This window comes from Sinohyriopsis cumingii, unplaced genomic scaffold (genome assembly GCF_028554795.1).
Source record: "Sinohyriopsis cumingii isolate HCF-2022 unplaced genomic scaffold, ASM2855479v2 utg000622l, whole genome shotgun sequence".
Lineage (NCBI taxonomy): Eukaryota > Metazoa > Mollusca > Bivalvia > Unionida > Unionidae > Sinohyriopsis > Sinohyriopsis cumingii.
Genome location: NW_028315918.1, coordinates 5,263,427 through 5,284,125, shown reverse-complemented (window position 1 = coordinate 5,284,125; position 20,699 = coordinate 5,263,427). Strand labels below are relative to the sequence as shown.

Here is a 20,699-nt window from a genome sequence, read left to right as displayed (position 1 = left end):
TTCTTCCTATTCTTTGAAAGACCAGAGAAAATGATAAAATAATTAATAAATCGCCCTTTAAATTTCCTTTTTTGTCGAAATCATGTTGCAGTAGTGCAGATAATAAACTCTAATGTTATGATTATAGTGAGATCGACTTTGGTTTTATCTTTACCACATGGAAGACTCTTGCATTATTGTATGATACAAAATATTGGTAAAAATATTACTGTCTTGGATAATAACCAACAGTTATGTTTTCTGCTTATTTTATAAAAAAGTACGTAAACCACTTTTCATTTATCCAGTTTATTACATTATATATATATATATATATATATATATATATATATATATATATATATATATATATATATATATATATATATATATATCACTCCATGACATATATATATATATGTCATGGGGTGAGTATTCATTATATGTGTCAATGAGGAAGAACACATATATACATCAAACCCACAACGTCTATTCGAACATTATACAAGGGCCCTGATATATCCTGAACTTTAATACAAATAAAAAAGAACTAATGAACTGGAAAGGACATGACAGCGACTACATTTCTTTCTTATTTTCTCTGACATCTGTGCTTAAACATTTCCAACACATAACCTCAAGTTTTACAAACGATTACTATTCACATCTGAAGTTGGTATACGTGAAAGTGGATCGTTTAGCTAAAGCCGAAAACAAACTTCTGGACATTATGACACTTAAATTTAGCTCAGTCAACGTTAGAAAAGTATGGGTTCACCGTCGTAATACAAATACCTGTTAAAAAAAACCGTTTGGTTTTGTATGGTTAAATATTATATTGATCATAAAGAAGGACCTGCCATCCGCTATGCTGATGACATGCATATTTAAACCCATCCCCAACCGGTAGTACTGACATAAAAAAACCTGTGGTTACTGTTCTCGTATGTATTGATAAAAGTATGCTACAACAGAGATGTCGACCAGTGCTGTCTTTTGGCATGACTATTACAAGGTTCTCTGTAATCATTTGTTGACAGTTTTGACAGTTTGGTCGCAATCGGGTGACAACGATATTCCGACGAAAGTGAAAACAGGTCTTATCCAAGCCAATTAAATGAGGTAAGACAGCATGTAAGTAACAAAGATAATTGTAACCAGGAAATGAATGAAGAAAGATAATAAAACTTCATTTTAGAGGTAACAATTAAGCAGGTTTAGAAATAAATTCATTAAAGGTGTTTCTCTTCCTATCTAGTGTGACCAAAACAATTTATGTGCATAAACACGAACATATTTTGGATTATGAAATCTTGGTCAGAACAGACTCGTTGGTGAAACCTCCTCAACGCAATCTGGTAAATAACTTGCATTCTACATGTTAATTAACCTGACACCATCACGTTCTGCTAATGCATGAATCGAACTTTTTCAAGTTTTCGTCACAACTAAATCTAACCGAGCTGAGTAAATATCAATTGTAGATATCTTGTGTTCGAAGGACGAGGTATGTGGCAGACATCATTCGAATGAGTAGTACGGCATGCAACCGAATGGTCTGGCTTTCACTGGATGGATTTTAGTTGGATGAATGTAAGTTATCCATTTATAAGAAAAATATGATTTACTTGTTAGCGAATGTTTCTTGGGAATTACGTATACAGCCATTAAATCCATGTGCACTCATATTTATATTTATTCCATCGATAATAACCATAACATAATGACATCAGATATAACATGCAGTAAAAAAACACCACTTTGTTCTTAGTAGGAAGTGAAAACTATAATGTCTTCTTCTTTTACATTAATGAGAATTAGTGTCATCTTATATAATTAATGACGTATGTTTCAATTGTTAATTGTTGGTTTTATTCTTTAAATGGTTTACAATTTTAATGGTACGGCATTCTAGCAACTTAGTTAATGCACAGGACATTCAAAGTTGATTCATTATGGTATCGTCCTTTTTCAGCAATATCTGCATCTTAAGTTGTGTGCAGCTAGAAAACGTTACAGTGCAAATGTGTACTCATTGTGAAAGTCAACCCGAAATTCTTCTATATGCATCTTTTACTCGTCAAAAGAAGCAACTCTGTGTAACGTTTTAAAAATTAAATTCACGTACTAGAAAGTTGGAAAACGCATGTACTATCTGCTTTTAAGCACACAAAGCAATAACTTGTTAACACAGATGCGTTCCACCTACATTGAAAGGACACAGTTCTGGAGAAAAGGAGGCAGCGTTACTAATACGTATGGGCAAATAAAAAAAAGTACCCACGGAAAATGTTAGAAATAAAACTGAGTGAAAATAACACTTGCTGATGAAATCCAGAATAAATTTTCTGTCCCATGTGATTCAAACTTGGTGAATGAAAGCTTCTAGAATCTGTAATTCTATCCTGGTCTAGTTATAAAAAATCAAACTAGTTTAAGATAAATCCTTTTGGTAAAAGTGACTGAACTTGCAGTCAATAACAATAAATAACAAGAGGAGAATGAAAAGTAAAGGGGGATGAATACTGCTGATATTCTTGAACCTTCTCATACGCTGAATGAGCACCACCTCTGTTTGATCAGCAAGACGCTTTAAATATGATATACGACACAAATCTATATTACGCCTGGAACTGACGAGCAAGCTGTGATTTAAGAGTAAAGGCGTTTATGTTATTGTTTGCCAAAATCGTTGTTGTTGTATTTATGGATACATTGTTGCTTATATTACTGTTAATTAATATGGTGGCATCTAAATGTCGAACAAACTCGATAAATAAATGTGGGTACTGCATGAATTAATTTTTTCCGTAATATTCTGCAAGATGTTGGAAAATGCATATGATGAGGGCTGTTTTAGATTGCAAATGTTGTAAAGTTTATATTTTTAAACTGAAAACAAAACATTTGAGGAGAATGCATAATTTGGCAATATGATTTTTTAAGTGTTTATAAATACTCGAATGTCATACAATATGTAATGGAAAACCTCACCTGTAATTCGTTTTGGTCATTCTAGTCAACAATATGAACATAAATGTTATTTTTACATCAACTATATATGTAGCTCTGTTGATGATGCTTTGGAATCAAATGTTCATAACCAAACGACATTGTGATATATATATATATATATATATATATATATATATATATATATATATATATATATATATATATATATATTTGAAAACTTAACATGCAACTGACAAATTTTAAACGTATAATCTATAAGCGTGCAAATGATACCAAACACAAATCTCACTTCCGTTTCCTTCGAGTGACGTCGATTAAAACAGTTCAGATATTATGAGGGATGTTTCAGGACAAATTATCTATCTTAGTTATCTAAAGCAATAGCCTAAATGTGTCATTTCCGGTCATGTACATCAAGCTGAAAATGACTGAATGTACATCACAGGATATATTTCCATACAACTGTTATATGTTGCGATTGGATATTGTTAATTTTTATTTTTTAACTATTACTTTTTAAAAATATCTCTTACTAACATGTCCTAAAGATGCAACAACATGTATTCCTCATTTTACCTGTATAATAGAACCCAGCATTTGCCAAATCTCTGATGTTAATTCCGTTGATGTTTGGGAATTTGCCGAAAGTGGAAAGTCTTGTTTCCATTGACTGGAACGCAGGCCTCCTCGGAGATGTACGGTTTTCGTGGCAAATTCCTCCATGAAAGTATGTTTCCCCAGCTTGCTGTGTGTCTGCATTATGTAAAGCCAATTGTACAAGTTATCAAGAAGACACTCACACATGCACGCTCGCACACATACTTATACTGTAATAAGCCAAAGGGGTCTCCCTACCGAGCGAATTCAACCCTGGTGTAAATCCTGCTAGAAGTCATTTGTTTCCCCCTTATTTGAAGGACTTCCCGACAACAATCCGTGTCTGCTGAAAATTCTAACGAGTCCCGACTATAAGTAAATTTCCTCTAATCAATGTATGACCACAAATGTCACACTTACACATTTACGTCACAACTTCTCAAGTACATGCCAGCCTCACGACTGAATGATTTATCCTTATTTTATTTTCGTAACGTAGCGCCAATATTTCATGTCGCAAAAATATGCAACTCAAACACGAAATACATGGAATTATTTTTCATACTTTACCCTAGGTTAGTCAAATCATGATTTTAAGTATCATTTCGCCTGTAACTCTACACCATATTTACCATCTTAGTAACAATAAAAGGCGTCTCCAGATAATGGAACAGTCGCTTCTTAATTATTCCATTGTACAAGTTATCAGTCCCTATCACAAATACTTCACATGGAGACACACAATCAATCCACTCAGTTAGATTTTAATAGGGACTACTTGGCTCAAGGGACACTTGGGAGGCTCTGACCTGACCTCACCACAAAACTAAACCATGCCATCATGACATCTCATCAACAGAGCACTCTGTGACGTTTGCTTGTAGCAACTGGCTAATTGTTTGGGCTCATGACTTTCCCCAACACCGTCTTCCCATAATTAAACAAGTAATCACGAAAATCCAATGAATCCTTAAAAGAGAGATGTATATACAAATGGCGCATACCCCAAACTTATTACAATACGTTAGATATAAAGCCCTTATACCCGTTGAGGGCATGTAGACTATAGTATTATTTGAAAATTAAACAATAGTCATAACCGTTCATTGTGAGTCTCTAGCGTTGTCTTTATCAAAAATGTTATACTTCGCTTTTCGCCATGAACAAATACATCGAACACTTTCGAGAAACTTTGAATAGATAATCACCGTTTCTACAGGCCTTATGCACCTGAAAATTCTAATCTATAGGACTAATGAGTAGCATGAATTCCAAATGCTAACTTCATTCGTTATGTTCTTATATGCGCACAAGCTTGCGTCGTGGTACCATAATTTACCATCCATAAGCATGTCTTGTTATAATTGCCGTAAATTCAGATCACAACAAAAATGTCTCAGCTGCGATATTATTGGTTTCTAAGCGGAACCACAACAGACATCAATTTGGAGATTTTGGCTCTGAAGGATGACCACTTATTTCAGTAAAATATGCTTAGGATATTTTTATTCCATTTTCAAAGTAATACATATCAATCCGTTCGGATATATATTTTTGGAGTTTTATCATCTCGTGCAAATCATATCATTATATTGTTATTTTTTTATCTCTTTCACACACACACACACACACACACACACACACACACACACACACACACACACGCACATTCACACACACACACATACATACACGTAAACATGCATGAGCAAACATTCTAATGTATTATGAAGAGAGATAATGAGAAATATTGAACACACTGTAATTAATGTTTTACAATGCTTCTTCCTATCATACATATTAGTTCATTTTAATACCGAACAGACGAAAGTAAAAACAATCAAGGTTGGAGAATACTAGAAGTTTAGTATCAGTCTTAATACCAAACTGACTGAGTAAAAGATGACTGAGCTGGAAATGTCCTGCAACATTTTGTTAATTTTTTTGTTTTGTTTTTCGTATACGTTAATGAAACAAAAACATCGCTTACATTATATGACAGAAATTCATTCTTCCTGAATCATAACAGAACGGCCCTTTATTCAATTAATATGAATATTTAGACAACTAAAAGAGCATGGCTGTCCTGAGTTACGATTTGGCGGTCTGTCCATCCCAGTCTGTTCTGACGGAAATTTCATGACCCAAAATGTGGAAATGTGTACGTTTGAAAGAAGTATTTATTGAGGCAGACAGGATGAAAACTTTAGCCAATCTATTTTTAATTGAAGTTCTTTCCATATAAGTTAAAGTATAATCGATTTTTAATTAACTTTATTTGTTTTTGATATTGAATTCCTGTATGGGAACATTTAACTTGCTTATGCACATGTACGTTCACCAATCTACCACCTTGCCACTTATTTATCACTGAGGGTTGGGACCGGTTACAATTTAGTCAGATTAGCGACGCTACAGGACTTCAATCAAGTTTTCAAAACGGAAAATCAATTATCAAAATGAACCAAAATCGTGGTCAGAGCATGGCCAAAGCACAACGCTACATGCGGTGATCGAGTTGTCAGCAATCAATTGAAACAATTAAAAAGAGATACCAAGGTACGGTCAAATCATCTTTTCAAAAATCAGTGTGCACAGTTCAGTAGAGATATTCAGATACTGTCAGATCAATTTACATACAAGGAGGAATACTTTGGAAGTGTCAGATAAATTTGCATGCAAGGTAGACATACCTTGGACATTGTAATGTATTTCACTGACCTTGAACACGTTTCACTTCTACCTCTTATCCTCGTTTGATGTAACTGGTCTGTCAAAAGTGTACGCAAGGTCGATATAAAGCGGACACATGGAACTTTCTTGTTTAGCTGTAGTTTAAATATAAAATCAAGATGGCGGATATAATGTCACCATCTTTGTATCCAGTCTACCGTTTTTCGCACGCGAACAAAAACCTCTACATTGGTTATATAAGAAAGTGGCTATCAAGATGTGTATCATCAAAACGTATTTGCATCTGTCAGCCAGAGCTAGGTGTTGGCTTATCACCAAACGAGCCCGTTCTGACCGAAAGTTCATGACCCGAAGTATATTACTATCTACGCGAAAATGGTTTTGGTTGAAGAGAGGAAGAAAATATTTAAACACGTCGAGATGAAACTCTTCAATGTTTACTTCTAAAAAAAATAATATACTTGTGAAATATTTTAGTGCTTTATTGCTGATATGCATTGATATTTGTATTGATTTATTTAATGACTGAATTTCTCTTTGGAGATGTGGTCACTTTATAAAATGACACACATGTGAACCGTACATTTATAAGTAGAGTCCAATTATTAACTGCAATGAACCAGACCTGCCACTGCTTTTAGGACTACAAACAATATTGACCCTCATCTCTCGACGCGTTATGTGACGACAGATCAGTGTCTATATTTTTGGTCTGGACAATTTACTTACAAGCAAGTACGGACAGTATTTCGGTATTATATGCATATTTATATTAGCATGCATGCAATAGTAAATATATTTCAATTATAAAGTGTAGATGTAGATTGAGAATAGTTAATTATAATTGTTCGGAAAATATTTGCTCTTGTTGGTTAAAATAGTACATGCCTGATTTGGCATACAAAACAATCTGCAGCATTATCTAAATATGCAGCATTTTGGTATATGCATATTGGAATGGTTAAACTTGTATTAATATAACGTTAGGATGAAGTCTTCCTCGGTTCATAGTAGAAACATATTTCAAATGTAGTTTTCCCACATTGGAATATAACTTTTTTTAAAAATTTGTAACTTACTTACCTACCTACCTAATAGGTTCGGATGATCGGCATTACCGGTGTTAATGAAACATTCATTATTAAATTATTTGGTCTTTTATAAAAATACTTTTTTCAGATATAACTGACGTTCGTCGCCTAATAAATGCCTTTCACAAGCGCATACTACTACTACTACTACTACTACTACTACTATTATTATTATTATTATTATTATTATTATTATTATTATTTACTGATGGTAATACATTTGGTTCGGAATCAATCAACCAATCTGGCATGTAGTCCTCAATAATATAATATTAAAACTATAAATATTGACGCGACATTGTTTCATTGTTAGAAGTTGAAGTTGTTGACCACAAATTGGATCCTATAACACTATACCATCAATACTTCGTTTATAGTGACCAGCACCCACTCATCTACTATCCCGTTAGAAGCCACTGTGTCCAATTTGAGGTCAACAACTTTTAATAATGGAACAATTTCTAAAAAATCAATGTTATATTCACGTTTGAGTCTGAATTATCCCCACTCGCCAATGTAAACCTACCGGATAATGTTAACTCCCGTTCGGGTCTCAATCGCCACATATTACTACTCTCATTTTATACTTTGATCGGAACCGCGGCAACACACAACCGCAATCAAGTCGAATAAAAAGCCAACAGACGGTTAAAGTGAAACATTTTATGGCTAGATAATGGGGAAAACATAACACAGGCTGAATTTGTACAACAGAAGGTAATTTACTGTTTTTGTCAAATTGGTGGTGATTCCGATTTATAGTTAATAAATTTCTCCGATCTCAACTGTTTACACATTAAAACCACTTGTTTTACAATATAATGAGTAATGTTTCTAACGCAACGCATGTAGTATGTGTAACTTATAAATACTGTACTGATATGGAATTTTTTTTTAATTTAAAAAGACAAATAAAAATCACTAAGATCAATGATGACCGAGGTATTAAGTAAAGGTCTATACAACTGAATATTACTGACAGGTGTCTTTATTTCTCGTTCCTTATATATTTTACTCACCTTGTTATATTGGTATAATTTGTGCATAGGCGATAAATGAAAACATGTCTTTATGTACTAGAGAGGTGGAAGAATGCATGCCCCGTTTATGTACTCAGCGAAAAGTATCACAGTCTAACAATTTTTAAAATCTCTGTACAGACATGAAACTACATTTTTTGTACATATTGTGTGTGTGATTAGGATTTTTAACGTAGCTTTAACAATTTTTCAGTCATATTGCTACGATGTCTGCAGTGTGGCAGTTTATAGTGATGTCTAGCACTGGGGCATCATGATGCAGACATGTAGCATGATGTCCCACCCAGTCACACTATACTGATACCAGGCCGACCAGTCCTAACACTAACCTATTAATGCTGAGCATCTAGCGAGGCGGCTGTTTTACCATTTTTGTAAGTCTTTGGTATGACACGGCCGGGATACGAACCCACGACCTCCCGCTTCCGAGGCTGACGCTCTAACCACTAGGCCATCGGAGCGGTCTGTACATATTGTAACACGCCAGTGGTCTAAAAACAATGCTAGTTCACATCAAGACCGAGCGATAAATTGTGAAATAAATAGAGAGAGTTTGGCATTGGGGACAGGTATATCTTCTTCCTATTTCCATGGAGCTCAAGGCAGACCTCGTTGCCAATTGAAGGGGTCTTCTTAAGCGCGCTAATACTACAAATATCAGTCCTCAAATCAAACTGAGGATCACACATTTGCGACACACCAATTTACCAGTTGTACTAATTATCTTGCTTCTCGCTGCTAAACGATATCAATACACAATTCTAAGCTGTGGACTGGCTTTTTATGCCACATACTACAAACGAGGAGGGCATATCAGCACAATAATGGCTATGCCAACTACTCGCAAATGTCGAAACAAATGAGAAATTGAACTGCGCAGATATATAGGTAGTAAACCTTCCCAAAATCATGAGGTACAACAATATAAAATATAACAAAAGATGTTAAAATTTTATTTATATATACATTAAAAGTAACATGGCATTTAAAGTGGTGGTATATAACAATTTGATATACCAGTACTATTGGTATATCAAACTGTGATCCGCCCATGGCGCAATAATACGCATATATAAACATTAAACATTCTAGCGACCGTCGACAGTTGATTCTAGATCAATGATGAATTTCCTCACATTAAACATTTGTGACGCATGAAAATAACAATAAAAAGTATTAATAGCGCTCATTTTTTAAATGAATTTAGTATGGTACATATTTTCATCACGATCCTTTCTGATTTCTTTCCCCCCCCCCCCATCTCATGCATGAAGGACAAACTACGCAGAAATGTGGAGTGAGAGAGAAAAGGAATCTGTGCTGGATTAAAACCTTGAAATAGAAATTACACCAAGTAATCTACAAGAATATAGTTCGTCGTAACGATCCGTGTGCACTTTCCTTTGGACTTATCTACATTGTTTATTAATGACACTGTTACGCATATTTGATTTAATTTATATTTGATTTAATTTAGCTGTTAGTAAGTTTTAAAATATTTTTATTTTCAATTTCATTACATGTCAAAATAATGTAGTTTTGTTTACTAGGAACTTGATATTTTTTGAGAAAATAGTTTTACCTTGACTCTTCAGTTGTAAACACCTTAATCAGACCTAGTTTCCGACCTTGATTTAGAAATCAGTGAGAGAAGTAAACAACGTTTTATTTTTATCTTATTCTTAGAGTAAAATTATTGCTGGTTTTTTTTTTTGTTGTTGTTGTTGTTGTCAAGGTCATACTGGGACTACGCGCTTTTAGACGTAAATACTTCTCGAAAATTCTGGAGAGTTGACCCTCATCCGGGAATCGGTTTTGCGTTTCAAGTTACTGTATAACCTTTGTTTATATAAAGAGGTCTCTTTGTTGGGCTTTTTTCTTAACAGTGAAAAGTGTCTGATGTGGCAGTTTGGAGTTATTTTTAATTTTATTCAGATTATTTGGATTTTAAAGGATAATTTTTTTTCCTGGAAATATTTGAGTGCACATACAGAATTCTTGGACAAAGACATTTATTTAAATTTTATTCGGAAATTCAAACACCGGAATATTGTTTATGGATAAAAAAAGAAGAACTGCAGAGACATCTGCACGATACTGACTACAGTATACATCATCGTCTTCCATTTTTGGATTTTTCGTCGGGTCTCGAACTCAACTTTCATTAGAACATTTCATTACTAGGACTTCTAAAATTTAATTCGTGGATTATTCTTGGATTATTATTGGATTTTATTCTTAAAACCGTAAGTTCTTTTTTTTAAATGTTTACAGCGTTTTTCTAGGTAAATCAAGTATTTGTTAAATGTTTCAAGCTGGCTGTTTTTACTCTTTCTTTTGTTACTGTTTACTAGAGCCTAAACAAGTAACATAAGAATTGGGGCCTCGTCCTTGGATTTTGAATTTTGGCTAAAATATTTCAGAAAACTCTGGGTTTTTTATTTGAATTCCCCTAGTTTTTGAAATCTTTAGTGAAATCGGCAAGCATTTTCTAAAATATCATCAGAAGTAGATAATTTTGGGGGAATTTTACTTAACACTGGTTGGAAAGTTTGAAAATGGAAGTACAGCTAAAATGTTGGAATAAGAGATAAGACAGGTTCAGTTTCAGATAGAAAAGATACAAATGGAAAGAGAGATGGAAGTAAGACGAATGCAGTTTCAGAAAGAGAGAGAGATGAAAGGCAAATGCAGTTTCTGAAAGAGATGGAAGTAAGACGCTCCAGGTTAGCTTTCTCAATATTGTTTGTGTATGTTATTGAAAAGTTAAAAATCATTGTCAAATCTGAAAATTGATCGGGGTTTAAAATGATAACTGGTGGAAAAAGGATTTAGAAGAAACAATTACTAAATTTTGACCTTTCCTTTGGAGACAAGATTAAAAACAGCATCTACTGAAGTCGTGAGTGCAACTGTCCGCGTTTTGTTACTAGTAATAAATAAAGCATTAAGGTATAACTGTTCTGTTAGAGAAAATTAAACTACAGAAAGGTCATTCTTGGGGAATGAAAATTACTCAGGACTATATTATTGGGATTTTTAACATCGGAAAATAGAATGTTACACTATTCCACTATATATGATAATCATACTGTTTTTGAAACCGAGTAAAAATGGCCTGAAGACTTCAGATGCTTTACCTCGACTCTCTCCTGTTCCAATATCACTAGACCCAGGACCTCTCAATTTTTGTAACTGTTCCTGTAAAATAAATCAAAACAATGATTTTTTATTTATTTATTTGACATTGCCGTATCAAAAAAAGAATAAAGGAATCTCTGTTGTATAATGTCCTGGAAGCTCTCGATCTCAATGAGTCTTATTAACCGGGATATTTACTAACGTCGATAACGTGTTTGGTTAGTACCCTTTGATTTCATCTTCAAAACACTAAGCGGATACATCTTTTGTTGTATTTATATCTTTCACAATTATTTTAAATAGTGAGAAACAATAGATTTATGTATTACATTATAATTTAAAATGATATATCATAATTTTTTTCTCTTATTAATTGTTCACCAAACTGGTCGAGAGGAACTGAACAAGAGTAAAGGGTTGTTATTTCTTGAATATAATTAATAGAAAACGATGGGTATAAATCGTCAAACTGACAGTCATGACTGAATGATTACGTTTTTCTTTATTCATCACAATTTCTATCAGTTTGATTGGCCGGGCAATTAAATAATTACTTTAGCACCGCCCACTAGCATCACCTTTTCCGACATTGACGGTGAAATACGTGTAATATAATCGCAAGATACATTGTAATGTTGGTTTACATCAGCAATAAGGGACACATAATCAAATCCTGTTTAAAGTGTATAATAAATAATGTTGTGAAGAAAAGAAAAATAAACAACACAGAAATAAAGTCGACTTTCATAAGAACTCTGTAAATATCAAGCTGAAAGTTGGATCGATCGAAAATGTAGATAATCCACAAATAATCTCCATCTCATGCAGACGCACACACAGTTACGGATCGACCTAGGCTACATAATACATGCATTCACGTTTTTATAGATGCTTACTATCTAAAATTAATGAGGTCTAAAAAATTAATGCGAAGATTTGGTTACAGATTTATTGAAGAGATCTGTGCTGGGTCATTATTTTATTTAAAACACCACCAACAACCAATGTTATTTGTTTAAGAAAATATTAGCAGTAAATGAGTAATCATACCAGTTTAAATACCTATAACGCCTCCATCGAAGGCTCCGGTAAATCAGCATAGAAAGAGTCAATCCTTATGGCCGTGATGGAGGCGTAATTAGGTCGAATGGATGAGGCCTCCCGAACCTCAACCATGAGCGTCAGGTGAGACCACCCAAACTAGAGAGAACGTACCACCCACCCCTCGCCGGCCCAAATTTCTAAAGTATTTTTACTATGGGAGACGTGGTAACAATATTTGCTATGAAAAACGTGTGTCTCCTTGATGAGTGAAAGAAAAACTGATTTCACATCGCAGTAATTAGCTCCAGTCCTGTGTCGCCCATTACTGTAACGTTTAATTTTTAGTGTCACATATCTGACAGAATGACAAACACTTTTACCCAATACATCTCTCACAGCGAATCGTAAGACAGAAACGCAAAACCTACAGTGCAGAAATGTTTTGCTTATCTGATTATATCATCCAGATGTTTACTACTCACCAAGGTAGAAATCTTGATCTTAGGCTGACTAATGTTCTTCATTGTCTGACAAGCCTTTGGAAAGTATGTTCAAATTATACCGTGACAAATTTCAGTGTGTATTTCCTAAGCAGTCGCTATCAAAACATGAATTAGTCCAGTTTTAAATATCCTGCTGAAGACCGTGTTCTTAAAATCTCACTTTGTTTATACATGCCAGTCGAGAAACTATGTTAGTTTACAAAGATTGGTTTAACATACTTTATTTGCTAACTTATGCACAAATTGTCGGGCTTTTAAGTTCTCATAACATTAGATAAGCCTTTTCCCATACAACTATTGTTGTACAAATTAATCAAAAATAGCATGCAGCAGAAAAAAAGGAGAAAAAATTATTTTAAAACGAAAATCCGCAACATATTAAAAGTGCTCGAAATTAAAAGATAAGAAAGGAAATTACAAATACAATAGTTTATTGATAATGTAAGTCATAGACCAAAAATACAACAGTTACACAACAATATGTTGTACAATGTCAAATTACAAATAATTATAACACTGTGAGGTGAAAAAGGAAAGAATATAAGGAAAAACCCTTCACACACAATATAAATATGTAGGAAGACTGAACGGAACTAGTATTACATAATTACATAGCTATGATATTCCATATAGGTAGAAAGAAATCAATATAGTTACGTGTACATTTGTTCTCCTCTGTGGAATATTGAAAAGTTGTATTGTGAACGTTCAGATATTATGACATCATCAGATATTATGACATCATCAGACATTATGACATCATTAGACATTATGACAGGATTCTTAGACGGCATCAGATAAGAGAGTGTTTAGTGCTAAATATGTCAGGTATGAATCTGTTTCTAAGATCTGCAAAAAAGGGGCATTGTAACACAAAGTGATATTCATTTTCTAATTGATTTTTATCACATAACATATAGAGACCTTGATTTGGTGGTGGGGTTTTGGGTGATGCCATTATGCGATCCTTCCAATGTAGCTAAATTATCAGCAGAACAATGGAGTCTGCTTAATGTATTTTGCAGGTGGGTAGGTAAATTAATGGCTGTATAAAACTGAATGAAAGCGTATCATAAAATTTACTGTAGTGATATGCCTTATGTGATTTATTTACGACTGAATTCCAATCATGAGTTAAATTGTCCTTAAGACGTCGTCTGAGATAGAAGAAAAATGCCTTTTCATCTCCTGCATCCATATCTAAATAGTAGGTCTTTAACTTTCGAAATCCATGTAACTTTATCCGACTCGTCAATTTTTTCAGCATAATATAACATTGTCTTGGATATCGCTTAAGCCCCTTTCTAATCAACCTAATTCAATACTTAGTACATTTGCCACAAAACTAAAACAATGAGGTAATCGTCTGTCACCGACAATTTTCCTAAATTATTTTGAATAATACTGAATGTATGTAGAAACTGGTTTGCATGAATCACGCGTTCTTCTTTTGTTATCGTCGCAAAAAGTTAAGGAATGAAATATAATTCCATGTAAACAAATAAGGCTTGGATTTGTGTGCTCTTATAACATCACTTTACTCCTCCACCCTTTCTGAATACAATAATTTTTGTCTTGTCTTAATTATCAAACGTTCCACTGTTTTCCAAAAATGTATGCACATTATTAATTTGCCTTTGTAAAGAACAGATTGTAAGCAAATTTGCAACGACGTCAGCATACAACAGCGCAATAATGTCAGATATTTCTTGTTTAATAAAGATACCATTATGAAAATTTTGTCAGAGGTTTGATACTAAATCATTTATAAATAGACTGAACAGAAGAGGGCCTAACACACAGCCTTGTTTTGTGCCAGTATTTCAGGTGAAGAATTCTATATTTTGCCCTTTCATCTGCCCAAATGGATATGGAAATCTGTAAATCAAGTCTAGAACTTTAAATAACTTTCCACCACTACCGTTGTTGACTAAACAAGTCAGTAATTTTACGTGATCAATAGGGTCACACGCCTTGGAAAAGTCTACAAAAGATATTGAAACAACCTCAGGTTTCACTCAGATATTTTTGAACCATTGCTCCAAGCGAAAAAATATGATCTATTGCTGAAAATCTCGACTGAGCTTATTAAATGTTGTTATTGGCTTCACACCACTGACTGCAGCGTTGGTTTAAAAAACTGGTTTTTAAAATTTGATTCAAGATGTCATAGAGAGAGTTACCCCAGTAAATGTTTGGCTCATCTAAATAGTCTGTTCATGTAATGGGAAGGTAATTATTTCACACCATTGTTCAGGCAAGTGCCCGGTGTCAAAATTTCATTAAATAATTCGACTAAATAAGAACATGTGTTTGGAGTCGTGTTTTATTTATCATTGCGGCTATTGTACTATCTGGTCCACCGGACTTTCCTGTTTTAAGAGTTAGGATACGTTTGAAAACTTCATTTTCAGAGATAAGAGTTTCAAAATTATCATCTGAAGTTCCAATCATTCAGTTAAAGGTTTTATTAATTTCGGAGCCATTACGATACAGTAAAGTTCTGAAGCACTCATACCACTGATGACACGAGATAGTGCCGTTACTGCATGCTTTGCGCGCACGTTTTTGTTTGATCAGCTTCAAAAATGTTGTCCTTGATTCTGTTAATTCCATTTCTTTTTATGCATATAAATCTCTATGTTCATGCGAATCACTATTTTTAATCTACTCATTTAAATCTAAATTTATGGAAAGAATGTTTTTTGCCTCTTTAAGAAATCACATTGTTCATCCCACCAAAAAGGTTGTATTTTCTTATATTTTTTACACTGGGAAAACACACACCTGGCTGACTTATGATGTACATCAATGGTAACGTTCACATAACATTAACAAGTTATATGTTCCAATTTTCACTCCTCCAACGACTCTCCCGGAGTCAACTGCAATATTTCTGGGTGCAATAAGTCACTCAATACTTTGTGAATGGTATCGAATAAAATAACTTGTATACATCAAGATACTACACGACGCTGGTCTTCTTCTTCTGGTGATTTATTTCGTCATCATCATGTCTGATTAAATTAAAAGAACTCACCACGGCGTAACTTTGTTATTTCTCCCATATACCCGCTAGATGTATTACAATGGCTTCGTCAATCTCACAGTACAAAGGATGATTAAAATTATATCGAAATTCAGGATTTAATTGATAAATTCTTTATTCCTTTTTTAACCCATCTGTACCTGTTCAAATTTTGATTAGTAATCCTTTCCTCCATTATCTGCATGTCTCTGTTGTTGCCAAGTAGAGAAGTGAACTCATATGATATGGAAGTGAATAGATTTACTCCTAGAGCTACTTTGGAAATCTGAACAGTATTTTAAAGTGGTCTGCTGCAGCAATCGTATAGTTAACTCTGCTAGCCCCATCATTTGCGATACAAATGAAATTTCTCTCTCGATGATGGTACGTTCCACCATTTAGGATATGTATAGAGTATATTTTATGCATATCAATGAGTGAGATACCCAATGAATTACAAACAGAATCTTTTAATTTTTCTTTCCATATCAAACTCATCTGGTTCATAGAAAGCATTTTCTTTTAGCATAAAATCAGCAGTATCATTTTCTAAAAGATCGTAGAAATTACCAATTTACTTTTGAGGTCTCCAGTCAAAAAGAGAAGAGCATCATGACAGGGCGTTACTATTTTGACAGAACACTTTCTTGGATTATTCGACTACAGTTTCTTCAGTGTCAATCGAATCAAATATCGGAGACCCTTGTGGTGATAAATATGCAAAACAAAGTATAAAATCTTTTTTCTAAATCTAAATGGTTTCCTTTAAAGTGGAGACAGACGCTGTCCTCCAGTTCTAAGTAAATTTTATTCGCAATATTTTCTTCTACTACTTTTGACTTTAAGATACAGTCACATCTCTGCCGAACGTCTCTGTTTTCTTCTGAATTTTGCTGAACGTAGAGTGCTGTTCGTCAAAACCGCCGAATTGACTTTCTGACTTGTCCCAAATATCACAGAAAGCACATATGTCAATCTTGTGATAAACGACTGAAAGTTAGATTCAGATTTATATTTAAACAATCATTTAATGTTAAACACATATGCGTATTTATGTATTGGTCGTTGTGGCGTTTCAGTTTAACTATTTCTAGCTAATGGCTAAATATCGTCCACATACGTGGGAGTTCCGTTGTTATTTTCTTCTTTCTGAGAGAGTGGACCAGCTGCATTCCTTATACATATTGTGTACGTGGGCATTTATGGTTAGATCTGTGATTTTCTTATCACGCTCTAACTGTGGTGTCTCTAATCTCTCACAGCCTGCATTTGTACATCCATCCGTATCGACATAATCATTTTATAATATAAGCTTAATATATGATAGGAAAATTATATTAAGGATTTTCTCCTCAGCTTGTATCATGAACCTAACACTATTTAGCAAAGTAGATGCTTTTTAAAATATGTTTTGAATATTTAGACTCCAAGTTAAGATATTGTTAATTTTATGGCCCATATGCTTATAATTGTTAACAAAAGCAAGTGGCTTGTTTTGAAATCTACGTTTGCATCTTTGAATAAGAGCAGGTCGTTATTTTGGCTGAAAACATGACTTCAGCATTTGCTAAATTAGAAATGAGGATGTATTGGATATCATGCATGCTGCTAGAACCGTAGGTGAGAGAAGTTTGGTAGTCAAACTGTCTGGCGAGACTAAGTAAATCATCAACAATACCACTGATTTATGTGAAAGACAATAACGGATCTAGAACTGAACCTTGCGGCACCCCAGATGAAACAGTCTGAATTGTAGATTCTGTGGTTTTTACTATCAACAGTCTGTGTTCTATCCGAACGGTAATTGGTTAACTATTGAATCAGATCTAATTTTAGACAATGGCTTTTTGGTTTGTGGAAATGACCTTCATGCCATGCAAGGTAGAATGCCTTCGATACATCGCAAAATATAACTCAATTGTCTTCTCCACTATCGAGTGCTGCGTTTATACTATAGTACATATCAGTTAGTACATGGCTGGGTGATTTGGAAGAAAGCCTGACTGATATTCTTTAAATAAGATCTCTTTCATGCAAGTAATTGTATATGTGTGTGAAGCTCTCCCTTGCTATGGTTGTACATACACAGCGAAGTAACGAAAGACGTCTGCAATTAGCGGATCCTTTTTGCCATCTTTCTCGTGTAATGGCAATACTAATCTTTTTTTAAAGAACTGGGACAACTTTTTTACAAGGGAATCTGTTGAAGAAATTAGTAAGGCTTTATAACTGCTGATGTTGCATCTTTTAGAAGATTGTAACTTGCCGTATCAGGGGCACGCTTTTGTTCAGAGGAATTGTTCTTGTAACGTCTTGATTTTCATGTTCATTTATTACAACGCTTGCTAATGTGTTAACTTTGCGAAGTGTTAATTCCAAAAGAGCTACAGTTATATCACTGATTTTAGAAAAAGACGAGGAAAACGAATTTAAAACCCAACCTTCTGTAATCGAAGAATACAGTGTTTAAAATTACATCATAATGCATGAATAGTAGCAGTGTTATAATACAGAATATGTTCTTCTTAGCAAAGTGTCGCGAGCGCCTGCTGAAACCTTTTGAATCGGTTCACAGTTTCCAGCCTTTAAACAATTTCCATTACGAATTATATTTTATTGTTTTACCTAATTTTGAGATTTATATATATAGAGAGAATTATCTAGGACTATTTGTTCGGATCAGCTTCTTTCACAATAATAGTAATACAGGTCACCCTACGTACAAAGGGACTTCTATGTTAAACTGTGGGGCGTTATACCCTAGGGACAATGGGAATTTAACATGGGGAATTTAACATAAGAATGTATAGGACAATGAATTGGGCCTGTCTACGGAGAATTGGAATTACCATTACAAATATTCTGGGCCTGTCTACGGACAAGGGAAAGTTGAACAGAGGTTAGACCTGTTTACGGACAAGATTAATGGAACAGGGTGACGTCATGGACACTGGTAACAATAGTGTAGTGGGACACCATAGGAACAATGGGACCTTAATGGTATATCCAGTCTGGGGACAATTGGGGATTTAACATGGGGAAATTTAACATTGAGTGAATGGGGAATTGAACATAGCGACAAGGGTTTGGGAAACCCTAGGGACAATGGGATCTTAACGTTAGAAAGGGGTATATCCACTCTGGAGGCAATGGAAATTTAACATGGGGACTTTTATATCCACTCTGGGGACAATGGGAATTTAACATGGGAAATTTAACATGGAGTGAATGTGAAATTGAACATAGCGACAAATGATTGGACCACTATAGCCTCAATGGAAGTCCCAGTCAAAAAGGTCTTGGGCCACTAGAACCTCAAGGGGAATTTAACATGGGGAAATTTAACATGGGTGGGATTATAGACGGACAATGGGAACTTAACATGGACAAAACTGGGACTGTATAGCTTCAAAAAAGATTGGGACTGTATAGCCTCAAAAATAAATATTGGGTTTGTAAAGAGACAATAGGAATGATGACGTCATGGTACTGGGCATTGGCAACAATGTCCGCCAGGCGTTAAATAAAGTAATATATCCCGCTCCGCCAGACGTCATATAAAGTTATATGTCCCGCCCCGCCATGCGTAATATATAGTTATGTGTCCCGCTCCGCCAGGCGTTATATAAAGTTATACGTCCCGCCGCGCCAGGCGTTATATCAAGTTATATGTCCCGCCCCGACAAACGTTACAGCTTTTCACGGCGATTCACGGACAATGGGAATTACAATTACAAAACACCCTGGGACGATTCACGGACAAGATTTAAACCAACAAAAGGTTGCGCCTGTATAGCGACAAAGTAAGATTGGATCTGTCTAGGGACAATAGGAATGGAACAGGTGGGGTAAGGTCACGGTACTGGACATTGGCAACAATGTGGCAAGGGGCTGACCTCAATTTGGCGAAGCAAGGACAGCAGGGAAAAAGATCTATAATACCTGGCGAGGCGGGGCATATAACTGTATAGACATAGAATCACCTACCAAACAATTCATAAAATAAATTTTTATACAAAACAACACACTAATACAAACAAAATACACATTATTTACTATCGATACAATGTGGAGAAAGAAATATTTTATCTACAAAACACACCATAACCTACAATCACATTAGCAAAAGAATTAGTGGATACAGTCACACTATTCCACATTCACACAAAACAAACACACTGAGCAGGGAGAAAAATGTTTTATTGTTAAGGGAAAAAACAAACACAAACACATACAAACGTACGCGCGCAAACAAACAAAATACACGCACAAACAAAATACAAACAAAATGCGCACACATACAAACGAACTTGTGCATAAAAAACACATACATACACCTTTTTTGTTAAGGGATAAGCTTTTTGTTAAGTGAAAAACCAAACACACACACACACAAACGTACGCGTGCACACATACACACACGAACACACACACACACACACACACACACACACACACACACAATCACTCTTTTTGTTAAGAAAAAAAAAACAAAATCCCTTAGACCACAAATACATTATCCATTACACCACTGTTCTGTCCGTACCGTCCATTATATAATATTCACTATCCCAACGCTCTTTGTTAGCTTAAAATGCAAGAGAAG

The 20,699-nt window shown here is 34.6% G+C and overlaps 1 protein-coding gene across 1 annotated transcript in view; it reads right to left on the bottom strand.

The window, feature by feature from the left end:
* LOC149773716 (uncharacterized) overlaps positions 1–20,699 on the bottom strand; it is a 113,245-nt gene that overhangs the window by 15,111 nt on the left and 77,435 nt on the right. The window contains exons 15-16 of the mRNA XM_089946256.1: positions 11,518–11,578; positions 3,532–3,708 (exon numbers count right to left, since the gene is read on the bottom strand). Coding sequence (XP_089802382.1) covers positions 3,532–3,708; positions 11,518–11,578 — 238 coding nt within the window. The remainder of the gene's footprint in view (positions 1–3,531; positions 3,709–11,517; positions 11,579–20,699) is intronic.